The sequence below is a fragment of the Canis aureus genome, chromosome 17 (genome assembly GCF_053574225.1).
Source record: "Canis aureus isolate CA01 chromosome 17, VMU_Caureus_v.1.0, whole genome shotgun sequence".
Lineage (NCBI taxonomy): Eukaryota > Metazoa > Chordata > Mammalia > Carnivora > Canidae > Canis > Canis aureus.
This window is the reverse complement of record NC_135627.1, coordinates 15,501,628-15,521,564: the sequence shown is the minus strand read 5'-3', so window position 1 is coordinate 15,521,564 and position 19,937 is coordinate 15,501,628. Positions and strand designations below refer to the sequence as shown.

General features: G+C 42.6%; 1 protein-coding gene across 1 annotated transcript in view; it reads right to left on the bottom strand.

Moving 5' to 3' along the window:
- Positions 1–19,937, bottom strand: part of ABCC4 (ATP binding cassette subfamily C member 4 (PEL blood group)) — a 246,477-nt gene that overhangs the window by 140,705 nt on the left and 85,835 nt on the right. Inside the window, exons 9-13 of the mRNA XM_077855182.1 lie at positions 18,150–18,251; positions 11,578–11,667; positions 10,053–10,244; positions 637–731; positions 326–412 (exon numbers count right to left, since the gene is read on the bottom strand). Of these exons, the coding sequence (XP_077711308.1) occupies positions 326–412; positions 637–731; positions 10,053–10,244; positions 11,578–11,667; positions 18,150–18,251 (566 nt within the window). The remainder of the gene's footprint in view (positions 1–325; positions 413–636; positions 732–10,052; positions 10,245–11,577; positions 11,668–18,149; positions 18,252–19,937) is intronic.

Below are 19,937 nucleotides of genomic sequence, written 5' to 3'. Positions count from 1 at the left end.
CAATCTTTGATTTAAAAACTGTGCATCACGTTCCTGATTCCAACAACAGTGTCTTGGTTATCAACGACAAGTATATCAAGGGGACATCTGCCATCTATTTCTTCATGTCCTCCACTCATGGCACAGATGGTAAGCTCCATCTCTTTCTTCTCTTTATTATCCAAAAATGTCTCTAAAAAGGACCTTCTGAGGAAGGAAGGGAGGAGACAGAGGGACACCACAGCAGAACGCACAGTCTTCTGAAGTACACTGGTTTTCTTGACGTTTTACCCCAAGCACTACAGGATTCAAACAGAACAGAAATGACAAACACAAGTAAACTCACAGTTCAAACAAATGCCTGCCAACTTCCGCATCTACTGCGCTGAGAGGATCGTCCAGGAGGTAGATGTCTGCGTCCTGATACACTGCTCTAGAAAATATAAAACCACATCAGAGGGGAGAAAGCTTCACACTCCCCAGATCACATCACCCAGTTGTGACAGCATTCAACAACTTGGGTCCCATTCATTTGAAAAGCCTATGGAATAAGGCAAGGCTGGTGTTCCATATAGCACCCGGCACCCCCCACCACTACGCAGCAGGTGTTCTCAGGTTAGCCACCCTTGGGAGCAGGTGCAACTCAACTGTGATTACCTTGCAAGGTTGATCCGGGCCTTTTGCCCTCCACTCAGTGTCGCTCCCCGATCACCTATCACGGTTAAATCTCCATCCTCCAAACACTGCAAATCCTGCATGGAGACAGAAAGAAGTAAAAAGGAAGAAAGAAAGAGAGGGGGAAAAAAAGATTTAAAATGTGTTCTACTGTCATCCTAGACTTTCAGCACTGGTTCTTCATAAACGTACATGATCAATAGAGATAAATCTATTTAAAAGTGAGTAAATTGGGACCTTGAACCTTTCCAAAATACACAGGGCTTTCCCTTCTAGTCTGCAGCTTTTCCCCACAATGTTCGTGCATTTCACCATCTTAACTGATGTCTAATGAACATCTACTATATGTCGGGCACTGTTCTGGGCACAATGAATTTGGTTTTAAGAAGGCAAAGTCCCTTGAGTTTCCATAGAGGGAGACTGACAACATGAAAAATTAGCAGGAGTACAAATCCTAAGACCTAGGAAGAAAAAGGAAGCTGGCTCAGAGGAGACAGACGCAGGAAAATCCCATCTATACGAGGCTTAGAGAAGGGTTCTGATGGGAGGGGCTTTCCACAAAGACAAGTGCACCTGGGCAGACCTGAAACGCATTCCACCTGCAGAAAAGAGCGAGCACAAAGGGCACAGGGAAGTCACCTGCCCTGTGTTCCAGGAGTAGCAGGGAGCCCAGCAGAGCTGGAGACAGTGTGCAAAGAATGAGTGAGTAAAGATAAGGGAAGCCAGGTGTTTCACCCAGAGTCACTTGGAGAGGGGACGTGGGGAGCATAGGGGGTTTTCTTGGTTTGTTTTTAAAGATTTTTTATTTATGAGAGACACCGAGAGAGAAGCAGAAAGAGAGGCAGAAAGAGAAGCAGGCTCCCTGCAGGGGGCCGGACATGGGAGTTGATCCCGGATCCCGAGATTACACTCTGAGCTAAAAGGCAGAAACTCAACCACTGAGCCACCCAGGCATCCCACCAGGCTTAGGGTTTTTGAGAAATCCCTCTCTTGCCTCTTTGTGGAAAACAGATGATAGGACACAAAGAGTGAAAGCAAGGCACACATTGGAATGGCACTGCATTAATGCAGGTGAGATAGGACACTCGCTAGAACCGGAATGGGAGCAGCAGACATGGAAAGCAATGGTCATGTTCGGAATAAATTTCAAAGGTCAAGCCTGTAAGACCTGCTAATGAATGGGCGAGGATTGTGGTGGTGGCAGAGGAATGATGTATTGTCCTCCACGTGAGAAAGGGGAAGAACAGGCACACCATTTACTGAGCTGGGGGAAACAGTGGGTGTGAGCTAAGATCTTCGTTATGGGCAAGACGTCATATTGCACCTGGATTTGCAAGTCTGGACCTCAGAGCCAGGGCTACTTGTGAGAGCCCACAGTTCACCCCTGGTTTGTGAAGCCACAGGACTTATGTTATCAAAGAACATGTATGTCTTAACCAGTCAGTTTGCTGATCTCACCTTAACCTCCCAACCTTGGAGAAAGGTGAACACCTGACCCTTGTCTTCACATTTAAGGTACAGTAGAGTGACTGACAAGATCTGTACAAGAAAACTAGCAGAAAGATCAGTCTGAGCAGAAGAACAGAAGGGAAGTAATTGTGTTCGAGGGACACTGAATGAATCTATTGAACTAAGTAGAATTTTGCTTCATGCAAGCCAGATAAAATTCAAAGCCACAAAGAATAAGATGGGATATGATGATTGGGGAATCAATCAAATTATATCTGAATATTATTTAGGAAATAAATGGACAAATCATAATAGCTGGGGGCAGGAGGAAAGGGTAATAACATCCCCAAAATGACAGGATAATAATCAGATTTAAATTACATTGTACTAAAAAATAAAAATAAAATAAAAAAATAAAATAAATTACATTGTACTATATTAGAATCTTTTATTTAGATGGCCTGTAATTATCACTGTACAGCTTCCTGGCATAGATAATCAGTTTGGTGGAGTGTGTTGGTTATCTACCTACCACATCTCGCAAGCATCAACCTAGAATATGCAGCAACAACTTTCTATAGATGAGCCCTCATCTCTTTGTCTCTACCTTTGACCAATCTGGGGAGAAAACAAGAGGCATTTGGAAGGTCCATGACAAGGAAGTCCCTTGACCTCCCTAAGCTCCTCTTCCTCTTCTTCAAAATGTGGAGCGACAAGAATGACTAAGTTCAAGGATGCTGTGACAATCAAAAATGCAGACTAACATCTTTTATACATAGGGAAAACACAGGAGTTTACTGTACCTTGCTACTACTAGCAATGGATACATATTTTTTGATCAAACCAAAAATGGGACTTCATTCACAGTATGAATCATATCACCCAAAGGATGCCACCAAAAGAAAGGAAAAGACAGGGTATCTCCATCCCAACCCATTCCCTGACAGTTCACAGAAACACACAGAATTCCTACATGCTCAGAGCTTAACTGGATGGCAGTAAGTGAAAGGCAACAATTGGTCAATCATGAAAATTCATTATTTCACATTACTTCCTTGCTAAGCTCAGAAGACTACACCAGCTCCTGCTTTAGGTTTCCGTGAAAAACAATGGGCCATTCTAAAATCAGTTCCCTGCCTTCCACCACCCACTCACACCCACCCACCACACCCACATTTTACTTGACCTCGATTCACTGACAGTCCTTGCAAACTGTTATTAGTTTTTATGCCTTGATTTTATATTGCCTTGTCTTCCTTCTCAAAATAGCACCAGGCTATAGCAGAGCAATCTTAGCCACTCTCTAAAGAATGGCACTTAAAATCCACTCTCAGATTCAGTACAGTTAGGGAATAGGGAATGGACTCTCTCTAAGCCTAGTAGGAGGACTTGGAGTGGCTGCTGCTTCTGCCAACTATTTGTGGACAAGCTACAGAGGGAAAAAAACATCTCAAAGAATATGAAGTAAAATCTGAGTCAGGCTAATTTCCTAACCACAATTTTCTGGTTTGGTTAAAAAGAAAAGCCTGAGTTGAATGTATACTTCACATCATCCCAATGAGCAGAAAGTACTCTAATGTTAGTTATGTCTCAATTATATTTAACCAACTGTTTTGTCTATAATTGTTTTCATTTAAAAGCAGACACACACACTAGAGGAAAAGCCAAGAAAGAACTATGCTGGGTTTGATGCCATCAAGCCAGAAACCTAGCAAATTGCCTTTGGTGAAGGTGGAGGCTTCCACAGAAATACCATGGAGCAGACCGTTGACTGTTTATGACACCATTCATGAAGCCTGGGGGCCAAGGAGGACTGGATCACAGAATCAAACAGTAAGAGTTCCAGGCCTTTGTTCATAACTTTTCTTCCATGATTGGCATTCCTATCATGGCCTAATCGGTATCCCCTAGATCTTTCAAAGCCCAGCTCAAATCTTCTCTTCAATGAAATCATTGGAAATGGGAACTCCTTGCTCTTTCTACTTCATTCTCAAGACTCGGTATTTCTCATGAAGGGCCCACCTTATTCTGCTTCGTAATTTGTACACGTGCGTGGTTTGTCTCCCCAGCTCCTCGATGGTAAGGATGGTAAGATTTACGCACCAAGCCTGGCACTCGGATGCCTGATAAGAATGATCTTTAATGGATCCCTGGGTGGCGCAGCGGTTTGGCGCCTGCCTTTGGCCCAGGGCGTGATCCTGGAGACCCGGGATCGAATCCCACATCGGGCTCCCGGTGCATGGAGCCTGCTTCTCCCTCTGCCTGTGTCTCTGCGCCTCTCTCTCTCTCTGTGACTATCATAAAAAAAAAAAAAAAAAATATTCACAGGCTGCAAAATGGGAGCCCCACTTCACAGGTGAGGGAACTGACACCAGGTCGCATAATGGTCAAAGGACGACCAGCTCTTAAATGGAATGTAGAATCTGAACCACACTCCTCTCAATTCGTAGTCTTTTATTCTTCATTCCTCATCATGCTGCCCCAAATGGGTTATGTAAAGTATATTTAAAAGTGTATTTAAAGGCACCTGGGTGGCTCAATTGGTTAAGTGTCTGCCTTCAGCTCAGGTCATGATTCCAGGGTCCTGAGAATGGGACCTGCATCAGGCTCCCTGCTCTACGGGGAGTCTACTCCCTCTCTCCTCTGGCTTGTGTTCTCTCTCTCTCTCTCTGTCAAATCTTAAAAAAATAAAAGTATTTAAAATTAAAAGTGTATTTAAAATATAAAAATTAGTTAAGAGCTGAAGATCTCTACACACACAGAGCTATCAATAAACTTAGTTTCTATATTTAGATTAGTCTCATATTTCCCCTCTGTACTCATTATTTGGTTACATGTGAGAAGTTATCCCAATTGAGAGATAAAAAACTGTAGAACCATAATCATTCTACAACCATCAAGATTATCAGAAAAGAAAATGTCTCAAGGTTATCGGAAAAGAAAACGTCCAAATTGGCAGAAATGTAGTAAATATGAGAAGAAACTATAAGCCTGTAAGCGCACCAGTGGGGCTTATAAATTCAAGTGATCTGTGTAGGAAAATATTACACTTGAACTTACCAATGCTATTACTTCAAGGATATATTGTCTAAAAATGCTTCAAAAACAAAACAAAACAAAACAAAAAACACCTCATCAAGTGGGATGCCTGGGTGACTCAGCAGTTGAGCATCTGCCTTTGGCTCAGGGCGTGGTCACAGATTTCTGGGATCGAGTCCCACATCAGGCTCCCTGCATGGTCTGCTTCTCCCTCTGCCTGTGTATCTGCCTCCCTCTCTGTCTCTCATGAATAAATAAAATCTTTAAAAAAAAAAGTCTTCAAGTGCTAAAAGATGCAACTATCATGATACATTGCATATGTTAGAACAATATTTTTAATTTACGTAATGCACAAGGTTAGAGCACCTACACAAATGTCAAATCAAATAATGGAAATTGTATACTCAAACACCTTCTGTTTAAGATGTCACATAAGGTGTCACATCTTATGGATATGATTCTACCCAAAATTGGCTACTCTTAAAATTAAGAGCTAATATCTCTTGTATGTGATTCTAAGATTTAGTGACTTCTTGGGATGTCCCTAGCAATCAGGTGCTATAAGATCATTATTGCCTTTCATCCTAAGAAACGCTTTTGGAGGATAATCATTTCCATTTTATAGATAAACTGAAGCTTTGTAAGGTTCAGTGAACCAAAATCACACAGCTGCTAAACAGAGACTGAGATTCAATTCACACCTGTCTGCCTCCAGGGCCTTGGAATTCAAACAGGTGCTCCCTCAATGATGTTCTAACCCACTACACTGTCACTTTGAGTAGGTCATCAGCCCAAATCAATGCTGCTAAACATGATTACTTCCTATCTTCCCATAGTATTTCATGTTTTCTACAGAAAGACTTAAGTTAACTTAATTAGATCTGATATAATACACCTAGTTATTAGTTATTAGCAATACATTTAACGTGAGAAATGTTAGCCTTTTTTGTTTTATTTTGATTCCAGGATTTAAGGGAGGCAGCAAGGAAAAATCCTTTATGTCTGTATGAATTTAGAGAAAAGGGCTATTATAGTAATAACAGCCCTCATTTATCAAAAACCTAACATTTCTGCATGTTAGAGGTACTGCCTGCCTATGGTCCTCCTGAAAGTAGTCCGATACCACCTCCATTTAATACAAAAGGAAACAGTCACCCCAAGCTAATACCCAAGATATCTAAAGGCCAAAGCTATCCTATATCCTACTACATAAGCATTCTCTGTATCTACAGGCAAAAATCATTCCAGGATGCCCCTATCTCCCTGGCCATCTTATGCTCATCCGCTGACACATGGATTCCAAGAGATAAGCAAAGGATTGCGTAACTCATCAGGTGGTTTTCTGGTTTCTTAAAGCCTTTACCAACCCTAAACAGAGTGATAGATAGCATTTCAGAACTGCAGCAAAACCTCTTGAAAATCTTCTGACCCAATGTCATTTGCAGCAGACAGGAAAGACCCAGGTAGGTAACAAACAAGACGTGTTGAAAGTGACAAAGCAGGGACCAGGCAGGACTCTTCACTACATCTATACCCTGGGCCTCCTTTTCTGCCAAGGAGAGAATGAGCACAAGAGGACCTGACTATATGACCCCAAGCCATACAGCAGAATAAGAAACAGTCCATGTTCATAAACATCGAGCCATGAACACAAGAATCAAGGCAACAGCCCACCCTGCAGGACCTCCTTTCCACCAGAGTCTGTGTGCCCTACAGAACTGCCCTAGAACACGGTCCACACACTGGTCCAGTTGTCCCATGTCGCTTTGGCGAAAGCATCAGTGTCTATGGAAAACACTGGATCGCAGCCACTATCCCAATAGCTCCCTTTCTCCAGAGATGTTCAAACATGGGGGAAGAGAAAGGCAGGGCTGCGCTATCACCAGAAATGCAAGGTAAACACTGGTCTGGACCTTTGTAGTCTAACCTGGGCATCAGGAACTGAACTTGATGAAGGTAAAGAGAAAATGCCTGAGCTGTGTTCATTGCAAACTCAACATTCCACCTTCCTCAATTATCCAATTTTTATGCTCCCCCCCCAACAAAAAAAATATCAGATATATATAATTTACATATTATTTAAAAAGTGACACCTATTTAGGATAAAAATAAATTTACATACCCTCTTTTCAGGAATGCTCCCCCTAGCCTCTTTGGCAATTGAATATAATTTATCTTGTCATGTTAGGGACCAATATTCAACCTATCATTTGCAACAGGCTCGGTGTTTTAAGGCAAATTAAGACATAAGTTTTAAATTCTATTGTATGTGAAAATGCTATTCATGATCTGGGCACTATGTTTAACTGTCTGAATGTTACTAGCCATGTAGACCCTTGTCTTAAACATTCTTCCTCCTGGACACACACACAGCCACCTGTATTTAAAGGGTAATTACAATGATCAAGGTTACCTGGTGGCATATGAACAGAAAAGCCAGAGGTGTTAAGTATGAGGAGGAAAACTTCACCTACTAGAAGCTAGTTAGGGTTGTAATAGCCAAAAGGGCACAACAGAAGTTATGTGGACAACACGCTGGCCTCTTTGGCCACATCTAGCAGCCACTGCATTGAAGAGACTCATCCTTGTGGTACAAGGAGCAATCTGCATAATTAGCTGATAATGCTATATGCCTCAGGACTTCACCGTTTTGGAATAATTGCTGCTACTCTGTGTAAATGCTGTTATATGCTCAAACTGGACACCTTTGAAACCAGCTCTGGATTTTAACTACTGAATCACTCCCATTTTGCTGCATGCATCCACAAAACTGTTCCTCAATACTACTACTGATACCAAGCAATCACCCACCAACTTTGCAGGTGGTCTACCGTGGCCACGGTCTCTCCACGTCTGGCTTCCCACCAGGGTCACACTGGTCTCCACCTCCATTACCTGACTGTAACAAAGTAGCTCCTCCATACAAACTTCCTCAGATGGGAGGCATCATGGCCCAGTGGAAAAGCATGGAATCTAGAGTCATGCCAAATCTGAACTTGAGCTGTGAATGTTTGGCTTAATTTTTTCATCTCCATAAGCCTCAGTCTTAGGAACTAAACAATGAGGATGGTGCCATCAAAGGCCCTGATAAAAGATTAAAAACTCATGTTTTTAATGTGTGCGTGTGTGCAGATATGTGTATGCAGGTGTGACAGGCAGAAAGATGATTAGCACATGACTCTGAATAAATGGGAATTTTTACATTTGCTTTTGGCCTCTTCCTATACAATATACACCATTTCACAAAAATCTAGCCAATCAGTGCTACCTTGAGGTCATGTCTCAAAACACATAATCTCTCATTAACAGTGACCAAGGGAAAATAAATAAAAGCCCATTAAACAAGCAATTATGTTTTGTCCACATCAATAAATGCTACACACCTGATAAAATCTATGATGTTCAAGCAAAATTACAATTTCCTCACAAAGCTGGCTTGGAGCCTTCAATGCCCTACTTTTAAAAGTCTTTCTCAGGCTTTTCCACACAGTATAAAAGAACAGTTGGATGTCCAGACTGCATTGAACTGACCCTGGGGAGAGCCCTTTAACGCTATTATCCACTGATTTTTATAACCTAAAGGGAGTCACCTAGTATTTATAGGTATCTGCTTTTTTTTTTCCCTTTTTGCTAAATTATATTCTATCACGTAAGTTCAATGTTCATCATTCATTCATCAATTTTACTTAAAATCCCAATGACAAACATTTCATCTTGCCATTTTCTGCAAAACAATGTCATTTCTGAAAATCTCTCCGCTTGTGAAATGATGTAGCATTCAAAAGAAATCTTAAAGCATTTCCTTTTCTTTAAATAATAAATCACATGGGAAAAATCAAGTGGAGAGGAGACCTATAGATTAAAAGGGACCCAGGAGATGAATCAACCAAGTGCCAAGCACAAACCTCATGTGGAATCTGATTCAAACCAACTGCTCTGGAGATCTCCTGGTGAGATAACTAACGAAATGTCAACTTGGACCAAAATGCTGATGATATTAAGGAATTTGGGTCATTTTTTAGGGACAATAATGTTTCTTATCAGAGGAACTATCTTTTAGCGATGATGAAGGAAATATCTGCAGATGAACTATTATATGAGGTCTATATTCGACAATAGAATTCGGGGTATGGGAGGGGCAGCAAAGGGTAGGGGTGCCAGTACAGACAGACCCACCTCCAGCAGAGCACAGCTGAAGCTAGGAGCTGGGTACATGAGGGGTAATAACATGACTGTCTCTGCATCTGCAAATTTTTGAATTATCCCTTCAAAAAGTTAAAAGTGGGGCAGCCCGGATGGCCCAGCGGTTTAGCATCGCCTTCGGCCCAGGGCCTGATCCTGGAGACCCAGGATCGAGTCCCACATTGGGCTCCCTGCATGGAGCCTGCTTCTCCCTCTGCCTGTGTCTCTGCCTCTCTCTCTCTCTCTCTGTCTCACAAATAAATAAATAAAATCTTTTAAAAATACATAAATAAATGAATAATAAAAAGTTAAAAGTGAATAAAACTCAGAGCACCTGGGTGGCTCAGTCGGTTAGGCAGTTCTTGATTTGGGCTCTGGTCATGATCTCAGGGTCATGGGTTTGAGCCTCACTTTGGAGTCTGTGCTCAGCATGGAGTCTACATGAGAGTCCCCATCTCCCTCTGCCCCTCACTCCTTGCTAACTTTAAATAGAGAGAGAGAGAGATAAAATCTTTAAAATCATCCTGTGAATGTCATCCTTACATCAGGATTGAAATAGCAGAGTAGTATGTGGGCAGGTACCTATGGTGCATTCACCCCAAGACCAGCTTGAAGCATTAAGTAATGTCCAAAGATCTTCCAAAAAGAAAAAAGGAACTAAATCTTGTCATTTAAAACAACATAATTACTCTTTGAAATTCAAACACATGCAATTCCAAAGTCCTTACCTTTCTCAGCGCACAAGCTTTTATTACTTTTTCATATCGTTCCTTTTCGTATTTCTTCCCAAATAAAATATTACTCCTCACAGTTCCTGGAAACACCCAGGGCTGCTGCGAAACATAGGCGATCCTTCCGTGCACGCTGACCAGCCCCTGGTTCCGGGGCAGTTCCCCCAGGACAGCACTTAGCAGCGAGGACTGAAACAGATTGGAAATAAGCGCATGTGTGCAGGCAGCACTCTCCACGGAACAAGCCCGTGATTCAGCCTTCCCCAGCCCGGGGCTTTCATGCACGTCGGAGCTCCTTTACTATCCGTAGAATCAAGTACAGCTATGGAAAGCGCAATATAAAATTCGAATACTCACAAAATAGTCTAACCACCTGCTCTGCCCAGTAGCGTTTCCCCCAAATAAAATGCTATACTCCAACACTTAAGGACTGTTAGCCATTCTTAACAGAGAAGGCCAGCAGGATACACACATTGTAAATCTGAGGTTTGATGCAAGTGGTCCTGCAGCAGGGACCCTTTACTTGTCAAGATCCTTGTATCTGCGCAGCCCCAGCGGCTTAGTGATGCCTTCAGCCCAGGGCGCGATCCTGGAGACCCGGGATCGAGTCTCACGTCAGGCTCCCTGCATGGAGCCTGCTTCTCCCTCTGCCCCCCCCCCTCTCTCTCTCAAATAAATAAACAAACCAACAAAACAAGAAGCCATTTAAGAAAAAAAAGATCCTTCTTTCTGAAAAGCTATGTGGAAATAATCTATCCAAAGCATCAGAAACTCTGAACTAAGTTTCCAAAGAGAAAATAACCCTTGTAAATAATCACCCCATGATTTACACATCTGATATTTACCTTGCGTATTTTGTTTCAGATACACAAGACTAAGTGCGGCACGTACACCTCTTCAAGTCTTCTAGAACATATGAACGTGGTGTGTCTGTGCCTAGCACTATCAGAATGCTCCTAACGAACAGCTGAAATAATCCTTTGGCAGATCTGTCTTACCCCAGGACCTGGTTGATTCTAGAGGGGAATGGAGTCTGAGCCTTCTTACATTTGTATCCTTTGCTCCTAGCACAGTGGCATGCATCTAGTTGCACAATTACTCACTGGGCAGTAACATGCCTTGGGAAAGTCCTCTAAGGAAATGTTTAACACTTTCCAAAAGAGCCTTACAACCTCCAGACTTCCAATAGAATAGGCTCTGAAGAAAGGAAGTCCCATTTTCTTGGTCACTATCCCAGATAGCAGCGACAGAAAGAATTTCCTTCACTGACACATCTCACTTCCAGACAAGCATTTGTAAACTGTGCATGACTTGAAGTAGTACCATGTAAAACACAACATACGGTAACCAAATTGATTTGGCTGTGCAACCTTCTTACAAAAGGAATGCTCCATGGAACCTATCTTGAGAAATGCCATTCTAGATATGCCCAGTTCAAAACGGTGTTACACATAGCCCAACCCCAAGATTTCAGTATGGGATATAGCATGGCAGTGAGACTTCAAAAGGCATCAAGGCTTACCTTTCCTGCTCCCACAGGTCCAATCACAGCTAACAATTCCCCAGGTCTCACAGTAAAGGAAAGGCCTTCTAGGGTTGGGGTTTCTGATGCCTACAAATTAAAGTTTACAAAAATATGACCATTTCAATAAAGTAACACAAATCTCCTCAAAAAGAAAATAACCTAATAGCCAATGATATGTGAACATTATCCACATCTCTCTCTTTCTTATTTGAAGATACTATGTCCTGGATTCCTTTTCAATCAACTCTTATTTTCTAGGATTTATTGAGCTGCCTTTTGGAAAACCTGTTCTCCTACCAAATTTGATTATGAACCCAGTTCTAGACTCATACAGAATTTAAGTGGTAGAAACAACAAGGCACTCTCTTGAAATGAAAACTTCTTGGTGCACAATAACATTAAAAGAATACAGTTAACTGAATATTAAGTATAGGTGTGGTTTTTAGTCACAATACTTTTTTAATTTTTTATTTAAATTCAATTTAGTTAGTATATAGCATGTTATTAGTTTCAGGTGTAGAATTTAGTGATTCATCAGTTGCATGTAACACCCAGTGCTCATTACATCACATGCCTCCTTAATGCCTATTACCCAGTTACCTCATCCCCTCCACCCCCTCCTTTCTAACAGCCCTCAGTTTGATTCCTAGATTTAAGAGTCTCTTATGGTTTGACTCCCTGATTTTCTCTTAGTTTTTCCTCCATTTCCCAGGTTTATCTATTTTGATTTTTAAATTCCACATGAGTAAAATCACATGGTTTTTTATTTTCTCTGACTGACTTAATTCACTTAGTAGTGGGACACCTGGGTGGCTCAGTAGTTTAGTGCCTGCCTTTGGCCCAGGGCATGATCCTGGAGTCCCAGGATCCAGTCCTACGTCGGGCTCCCTGCATGGAGCCTGCTTCTCCCTCTGCGCGTGTGTGTGTATCTCATGAATAAAATCTTTATAAAAAAATTTCACTTAGTATTAATACCCTCTGGTTCCATCCACGTCATTGGAAATGACAAGATTTTGTTCTTTTTGAATGCTGAGCAATATTCCATTATATAGATACCATATCTTCTTTGTCCATTCAGCTATCGATAGACATCTGGGCTCTTCCCATAGTTTGGCTATTGGGGACATTGCTGCTATAAACATTGTGATATGTGTGACCCTTTGAAACACTGGTTTCGCCCTTTTTTTAAAGATTTTTTTAATTTATTTATGAGAGAGAGAGGCAGAGACACAGGCAGAGGGAGAAGCAGGCTCCACGCAGGGAGCCCGATGTGGGACTCGATCCTGGGACTCCAGGATCATGCCCTGGACCAAAGGCAGGTGCTCAACTGCTGAGCCACCGAGGTGATCCTATTTTTCTCGCTTGGGTAACTACCTAGTAGTGCAATTGCTGTGTTGTAGGGTAGCTCTATTTTTAACTCTTTGAGGAACCTCCATACTGTTTTCTAGAGTGGCTACATCAGCTTGCATTCCCACCAGCAGTTTAAGAGGGGTTCCCCTTTCCCCACATCCTTGCCAACATTTGTTGTTTCGTGACTTGTTAATTTTAGCCATTCTAACCAAGAAAAAGTGGCAGCTCGTCATGGTTTTAATTTGTATTTAGTATGGAAGATTTTTTAAATTTACGCTATGACCCTTGGTTTTAATCTTCTATCTCATTAACCCCCACAAGGTGGCAGCATAAGCACATGGCATGCCTGGGACCCTTCACTAATAGTAATTTGAAATCTCTAATAACTGCTCCATTCTCATTTGATAAGGAAGAAATCTCCGTAATGCTCACAAAGCAAGAAGGCACTTTATACTATAAGGTCACTCTGGGCAGAGACTCATGTCAGTGGGGTATCGAGGCTATATTCAGAGCTCAAATTTTACCAAAAAAACAATGAATAAATTAGTAAAGATATTGTGGGCCAGAGTGGTAAAGTCCTAGTTTTATATCTGTAGCATGCATTACCTGTCCTAGCTAAACAGGGGCAGCAAAATACTTCTACTGCAAAAGACACATGGAGGTATGCCTACATCACAGAATCAGACACAAGGGAAAAGGACAAAGCAAAAATCACACTGATCAGGAGTTGTATTCCTGAACATTGTATAAATTCTAAGACAAAGAGATTCAGTGTTAGGAAAATTCTAAGTATTCCTGTTCTTGAAAAAAAGTTCAGTTTTACAGCTTCACACTTCAAACTATTCTTTAAAGAGACCAAAGTAGATTCATTTCCTTTTTTAAAAAAGATATTTATTTATTTATTTATTTATTTATTTATTTATTTATTTATTTATTTATTTATTTATTTATTTATTTATTTATGAGTGACAGAGAGAGAGAGAGAGAGGCAGAGAAACAGGCAGAGGGAGAAGCAGGCTCCAGGCAGGGAGCCTGATGTGGGACTCGATTCTGGGACTCCAGGACCATGCCCTGGGCTGAAGGCAGGAGTTAAACTGCTGAGCCATCCAGAGATCCCAGAAGATTCATTTCCATATACAACTTTGAAACATTAGAAAATCAATTGCTGGGGATCCATCCCTGAGTGGCTCAGTGGTTTAGGGCTTGCTTTCGGCCCAGGGCATGATCCTGGAGTCCCAGGATCAAGTCCCACGCCGGGCTTCCTGCATGGAGCCTCTTTCTCCCTCTGCCTGTGTCTTTGCCTCTCTTTCTCTCTTTCTCTCTGCGTCTCTCATGGATAAATAAATAAAATCTTAAAAAATAATAAACTGCTAAGAACAAAGCATATTCTTGGACGAAGAAAAAGAGTTTAGCAGAGCACAGTAAATAAAAAGGAGAAGGTTTCTGTGTCTCATTCAACAACAATCAGTATTTTATCTTCTGAGCAAAGGGCACAGGGTACGAATAAGTAGAGAGACGGAAAAAAAAAAGTAGAGAGACGGTTTTCTTTTTTTTTTAAGATTTTATTTATTTATTTATTCATGAGAGACACAGAGAGAGGGCAAAAGACATAGGCAGAGGGAAAAGCAGGCTCCCTGTGGGGAGCCCAATGCAAGCCTCAATCCCAGGACCAGACCTGAGCTGAAGGCAGATGTTCAACCACTGAGCCACCCAGACAGCCCAAGAGATGGTTTTAAGTTAAGATTATAAAATCCCAGTAGTAGTCACTAACTGTAAGAATGTTTGTCCAAACCCAGATATCGAAACTGTCGGAAGATTGATAGGAGATGTTCAAGGTCAGGATGTCTGGGTGGCTCAGCGGTTCAGCACCTGCCTTCAGCCCAGAGCGTGATTCTAGAGTCCCGGGATTGAGTCCCACATCGGGCTCCCTTCATGGAGCCTGCTTCTCCCTCAGCCTGTGTCTCTGCCTCTCTCTCTGGGTCTCTCATGAATAAATAAATAAAATCTTAAAAAAAAAAAAAAAAAAAAAGGAAAATTCAAGGTCAAATAAAAAAAGAGCTACTATTCAGGGATCATCTAAATTTTTCCTACTGCTATGATCTCCATGTAATTTCCCGTGGGATGCTTCTCTGAGTCCACACCATGCACAGTGCCATGACTGAGGATCTAGTGATTGTATCTGAAACCCAAACCCTTTCTGAAGAAAGCTTGTACGGAGGGGCCTTGTGTTCTACAAAAGCAGTCTTCACATATCACAGGAAACTGACCAAGAGTTGATCTAAGGCAATGTCATTCTACATTCCAGAAAAGGATTTTTCCAAAACAAAGGGCAGAGAAATGCACACAGCAGCTGTGCAGACCATCCCTGGCAAACACAACTATCTGGGATGGTGCTAGGAAGAATCCAACCCACGGATAATCAAAAAGCACATCAGTCTGGCCAGCTGAGCTCATCTTCCCACAAACAGGTGCAGACCTGAACTTTCTGGTGATGAGCTTCAGGACCTCTCTACATCTTGAATGGGTAATGCCATTAGTAAAATACCTGAGAGACTAAAGGCACAGGAGGAGAAATAAAAAGTCTGGATAATTTCCAAAATGAAAATTTTCTCAGGACATAATGTATTATAACATGGGTACCTACTAAAAATTATGATAATCACATTTAATCACCAAAGAAAAACTGGGCCCAGATTTTATCAGAGTTATAAAAACTATTAACAAGCTGGATTTCAAAACACAGAAACTTTTTTTTTAAGCTTCTCCACTCCTAACTAGTACTTATTTTACTACATTTCCCTCAATTACGACCACAAAAACATAAGCCATATACCAATATTGGCTTCCTAGCTCCCCTACACCCCAGTTTCTTTTTAGGAGTGTTTTCCCCGTGTCGACCTCAGGATCAACCGCTGGCCAGCAGGGGGCAGCATCTGACAAGCAGCTGATGCAATGCGCATCAGACTGAGCCCTCACCCAGTTCCAGACTCCAGCTAGGCCCAGGGGATGCAGCAGTGAACCACAAAGTCGAATAGAGGCTCCCACTGGACCATATCACTTCAAAGCTTACAGGCATAAAACCAAGTGCATTCATTTAATGAATGAAACCGGGTGGGTGAGACCTTTGCCCACCTACCTACCAACCGGGCTATCCAGTGCACCTGGTTGGAAGATCCACATCCTTCTGCTTCTCAGAGCCCAGCATGTGATACATTTGGCCTCAGCTTCTCTCCCAAACCCCCAGTGTCTGTGGCCTTCCCAGACCCAAGTCTCCCTATTCTGTGACCTAATCTGACAGGCCTTAATCATCCCCAGCGTGAAGCACAATCCTTTCACAGTCAAGGCCAGACCACTAGAATGGGATGTCCTGCGCTACAATGCAAGCTGCAGGAAAAAAGTCTGAGAACGTGTTAGGAAGTCTGGGAAGAAGAGAATTGCTAGGTTTTTACAGTGTAGCACAATGTGCCACAAAAGTGATTTGGTGACGGGTCATTACACAATGTGCCTATTAACAAGCTTAGTGCTCTTTAGCTCAATGGCATTCGCAGAACAGAACCGGAGCGGTGCCTCCTGAAAGTGCTTCAAGGGGATCGCAAAGACAACTATCTACTTTACGGCAGCTGATTCCCTCCTGCTTGAAAGTGTCAGGTGAGGTCAGGTAAGGCCCCTTGTGTGTGAGTGGACAAGTGTAGCGGTGCATCATGTGTTTGGGAACTATTATTTTGTCCGGAGCACTGCTGGGAATCCAAGGAAAAGCAGGCAAACATGGAACAGAGGGCACGATACCTAGTCGCGGGCAGGAAAAGACAGAAAGGCTCCAGAGTTAGGACCCTGGCAGCCCTGAAGGAGGGAACCCTGAGGGGATGTGGGCCTAAGTCCCAACTGCGCATCTGTGGGGCTCTTGACACCATTCCTCGGCCTTCCCCTACAATGCCCGGAACTGGCTCCTGCAACCTTCCAAACCAACACCAGCTCAGCTGTAGAGAACACCGGGTTTTGGGGCCAGAGGTAGGAGGGGAGAGGTGCACCCACCAGCACCTCCACGTGCTTCCAGCGGTATTTCCACGGTGGCTGCTTCATCCCTGAGGTGCCAGGGCCCACAGAACAGGCCCTCCCCACCATGGTCCCCACTCCTGAGGGAGGCCAGGCAACTGAACTCCACTGCACATGGGTGACCGTCTGGTAGGGGCCACCTCCTCCCTACATCCCTCCAGCCCGAGGGATGGGAGCAGCCGCCTGCCATTGGTAATCTCGGGGTTGCCTCACACACCACCGTTTGCCCTCATTGTTTGTTTATTCTTTCACTGGCTCAGTTACAAATTCACTCATTTCTGAGGACTGAGTTCTGTGTTCCTAACCCAGACTCTGATGGGAGCATGTGCACAGAAGACCATAGGAGCAGGCTAAGAAAGTGTTTCAGTTTTTGACAAGAGAGGTGGCACTGGGCCTGCAGCGGGCTATCCAGTTTTCCCCATGTGCCTAAATGTCATAAACAGACCAAGCGAAACAAACTCCTCGACACCTCGCACCTCTTCTACCTGTCAGTTTGCCACACAGCCGAACCCTCCAGCTGAGAATCATGGCACCTCCTATGCCCACCTGTTGCCTCCTCCCCACCCCTGGCTGTCACCAAAGTCAACAGCACCTTCCAGAAGTTTAGAACAGGGGAGCCATCACCCTACCCCAGAGCAAAGATCCACATCACAGGCTTCACTCAACAGGTAAAGAGATGGTCTGAAAGCATCAAGGTAAAAAAACATTCACCAATTCACCAAAGTCCCTCATCTGTAAGAATCTGTAATGTATTTGTTACTTAGCTCATGTGGCACACTATCACCTGTCCAACCCTGTAAATTCTGACATTGCAAACTTACATACTTATTCCCAAAACATGAGATAATACTTGGAAAGTTCTCTTAAAGATGAGATAAAGAACAATATGTCAAATGCCTTTGGGGCTGATTTCATAGTTAATCTCTTATTCTTGATTGAGAATTTTTAGAACATACTTTCAAGTAAATGATGCCAGTTACATTTTATTCGGTTTGAAAAAGAATAATTTCAAATTCTCTATTAAATCTGTGTACCCTGGGGCACCTGGGTGGCTCAGGTGCTTAAGCATCTGCCTTCAGCTCAGGTCATAATCCCAGGGTCCTGGAATGGAGCCCTGCACCAGGCTTCCTGTTTCTCCTTCTCCCTTGTAATGGAAAATTTGTTACCTTGTCCCAAAAGGCGGTGAAGTCCTGTATATGCACTATCATTTTCCCATCTGATGGCAGCTGAGGGGTGCGCTGGGATATCTCATCAAGTAACAGAAAGTTCTGCAGAATAAGGAGAAAGGCTGGTTGAACTGCAGGAGCAAGGCATAAGCAAAAGTAATTGCCTTCCTGGTAATTTGCAATGCAGCATTTTACACAGCCCAGGTATCATTTTACCCACTATATTTGAACGGCTGACTCCCATCACAACACAGCATGTCCTATGTAATTATAAAATAGATAATGTATATATATACAAACAGTTTACAAAGCTATCTTGTCACTTTCTCAACAAGTATACGGATTCTTCTCCCTAAAGAGAAAACAGAGATCGAAATAGTGAGGGCACCCTGGATGGCTCCGTGGTTGAACGTCTGCCTTTGGCTCTCAGGTAATGATCCGAGGGGTCCTGGGATAGAGTTCCTCATCGGGCTCCCCACAGGTACCTGTTTCTCCCTCTGCTTAGGTCTCCTGCCCTGTCTCTGTGTCTCTCATGAATAAATAAAATCTTTTAAAAATATAAAAATAAAAAACAAATAGTGAACACATTTAGAACCTGGACATTTTTATTGTTTTACTTCTCTGTTACTAACAATAAACAGGGGAGTTGGTAGGAAATGATTCCAAAAATATTTACCTAATCCCACCATGTGCCAAGCAGTACGTGAGATGCTAGGAACACAAAGATGAGGGCCATCCCCCTGGCTTTGAGGAATCAAGCTGGCCTGAAAGGACAGGCTGCGAACACGACACCAGTGGCAAAGACTCTCAGTGAAAAATGCGGCTCTACTCATTTATTTGTTGTGACTTTTCATGGGACACTTAGGTACACTTTCTCCCTATACATGTGAAATCAATGTTTCATTCATCATTAACTATCCCTTGTCGTAATTCTTTGAAAAAAATCCCTGTAACAAGTTTCTATCTCTTACAAAATATTTTACAAGCACTTTTCATAATCTCCTTAGCAACTCTTCTTGGGCAGCAGAAATGGTCACATCTTCTACTTCCACACTAGTTAGCAGCTACCCAGTGCAATCTAATAAAACGAAGTCCTGTTAACTGTTACAAAGGTAGCATAAACACCTATCTAAGGAAATCTTCTTGCTCTATAAACACTAGACATAATTCAATGAGAAAAGTTGCACTGGTACAGAAATGGAATAAATAACTAATAACCTCTATACCACCAAAACACTGACCATGTGGCAGAGACTGTTAATGGCCATGAGAATCTGCTCTCATTCTCCTGTGGAAACAAAACCCTAATTTTTAGCTGACAATGCTAGCCTTGAAAAGAGACACACACACCACCACCCCTTTCCCAGCCTCCCCTGGAGCTATGTGTAGCCACTTGATTAAGTTCAGGCCACTGGAAACTGACAATGTCCAGGAACCTTCCTCCCTCCCCACAGTGCTTGGAAGTCACCAGCTTAGCCAAGACCACACACAATGAATGATAAAAAAGTGTCTAGGTTTCTAACACCAGAGAACAGAACACCAGCAATGGAGCTTCTTATGGAGTGAACGGTCTTCAAAAAAAAAAAAAAAAAAAGGTCATAACCCCAGTTACTTCAAAATTTTATGTTTTTTTGCTAATGGGGTCATTACAGACATTAGTAATTAAAGTAAGGTCATAGTGGAATAAGGTAAGCTCTAAATCCAATCTGACTGGTGTCCATATAGGATGCAGGGACTCCTGGTGGCTCAGCGGTTGAGCGCCTGCCTTCGGCCAAGGGCATAATCCTG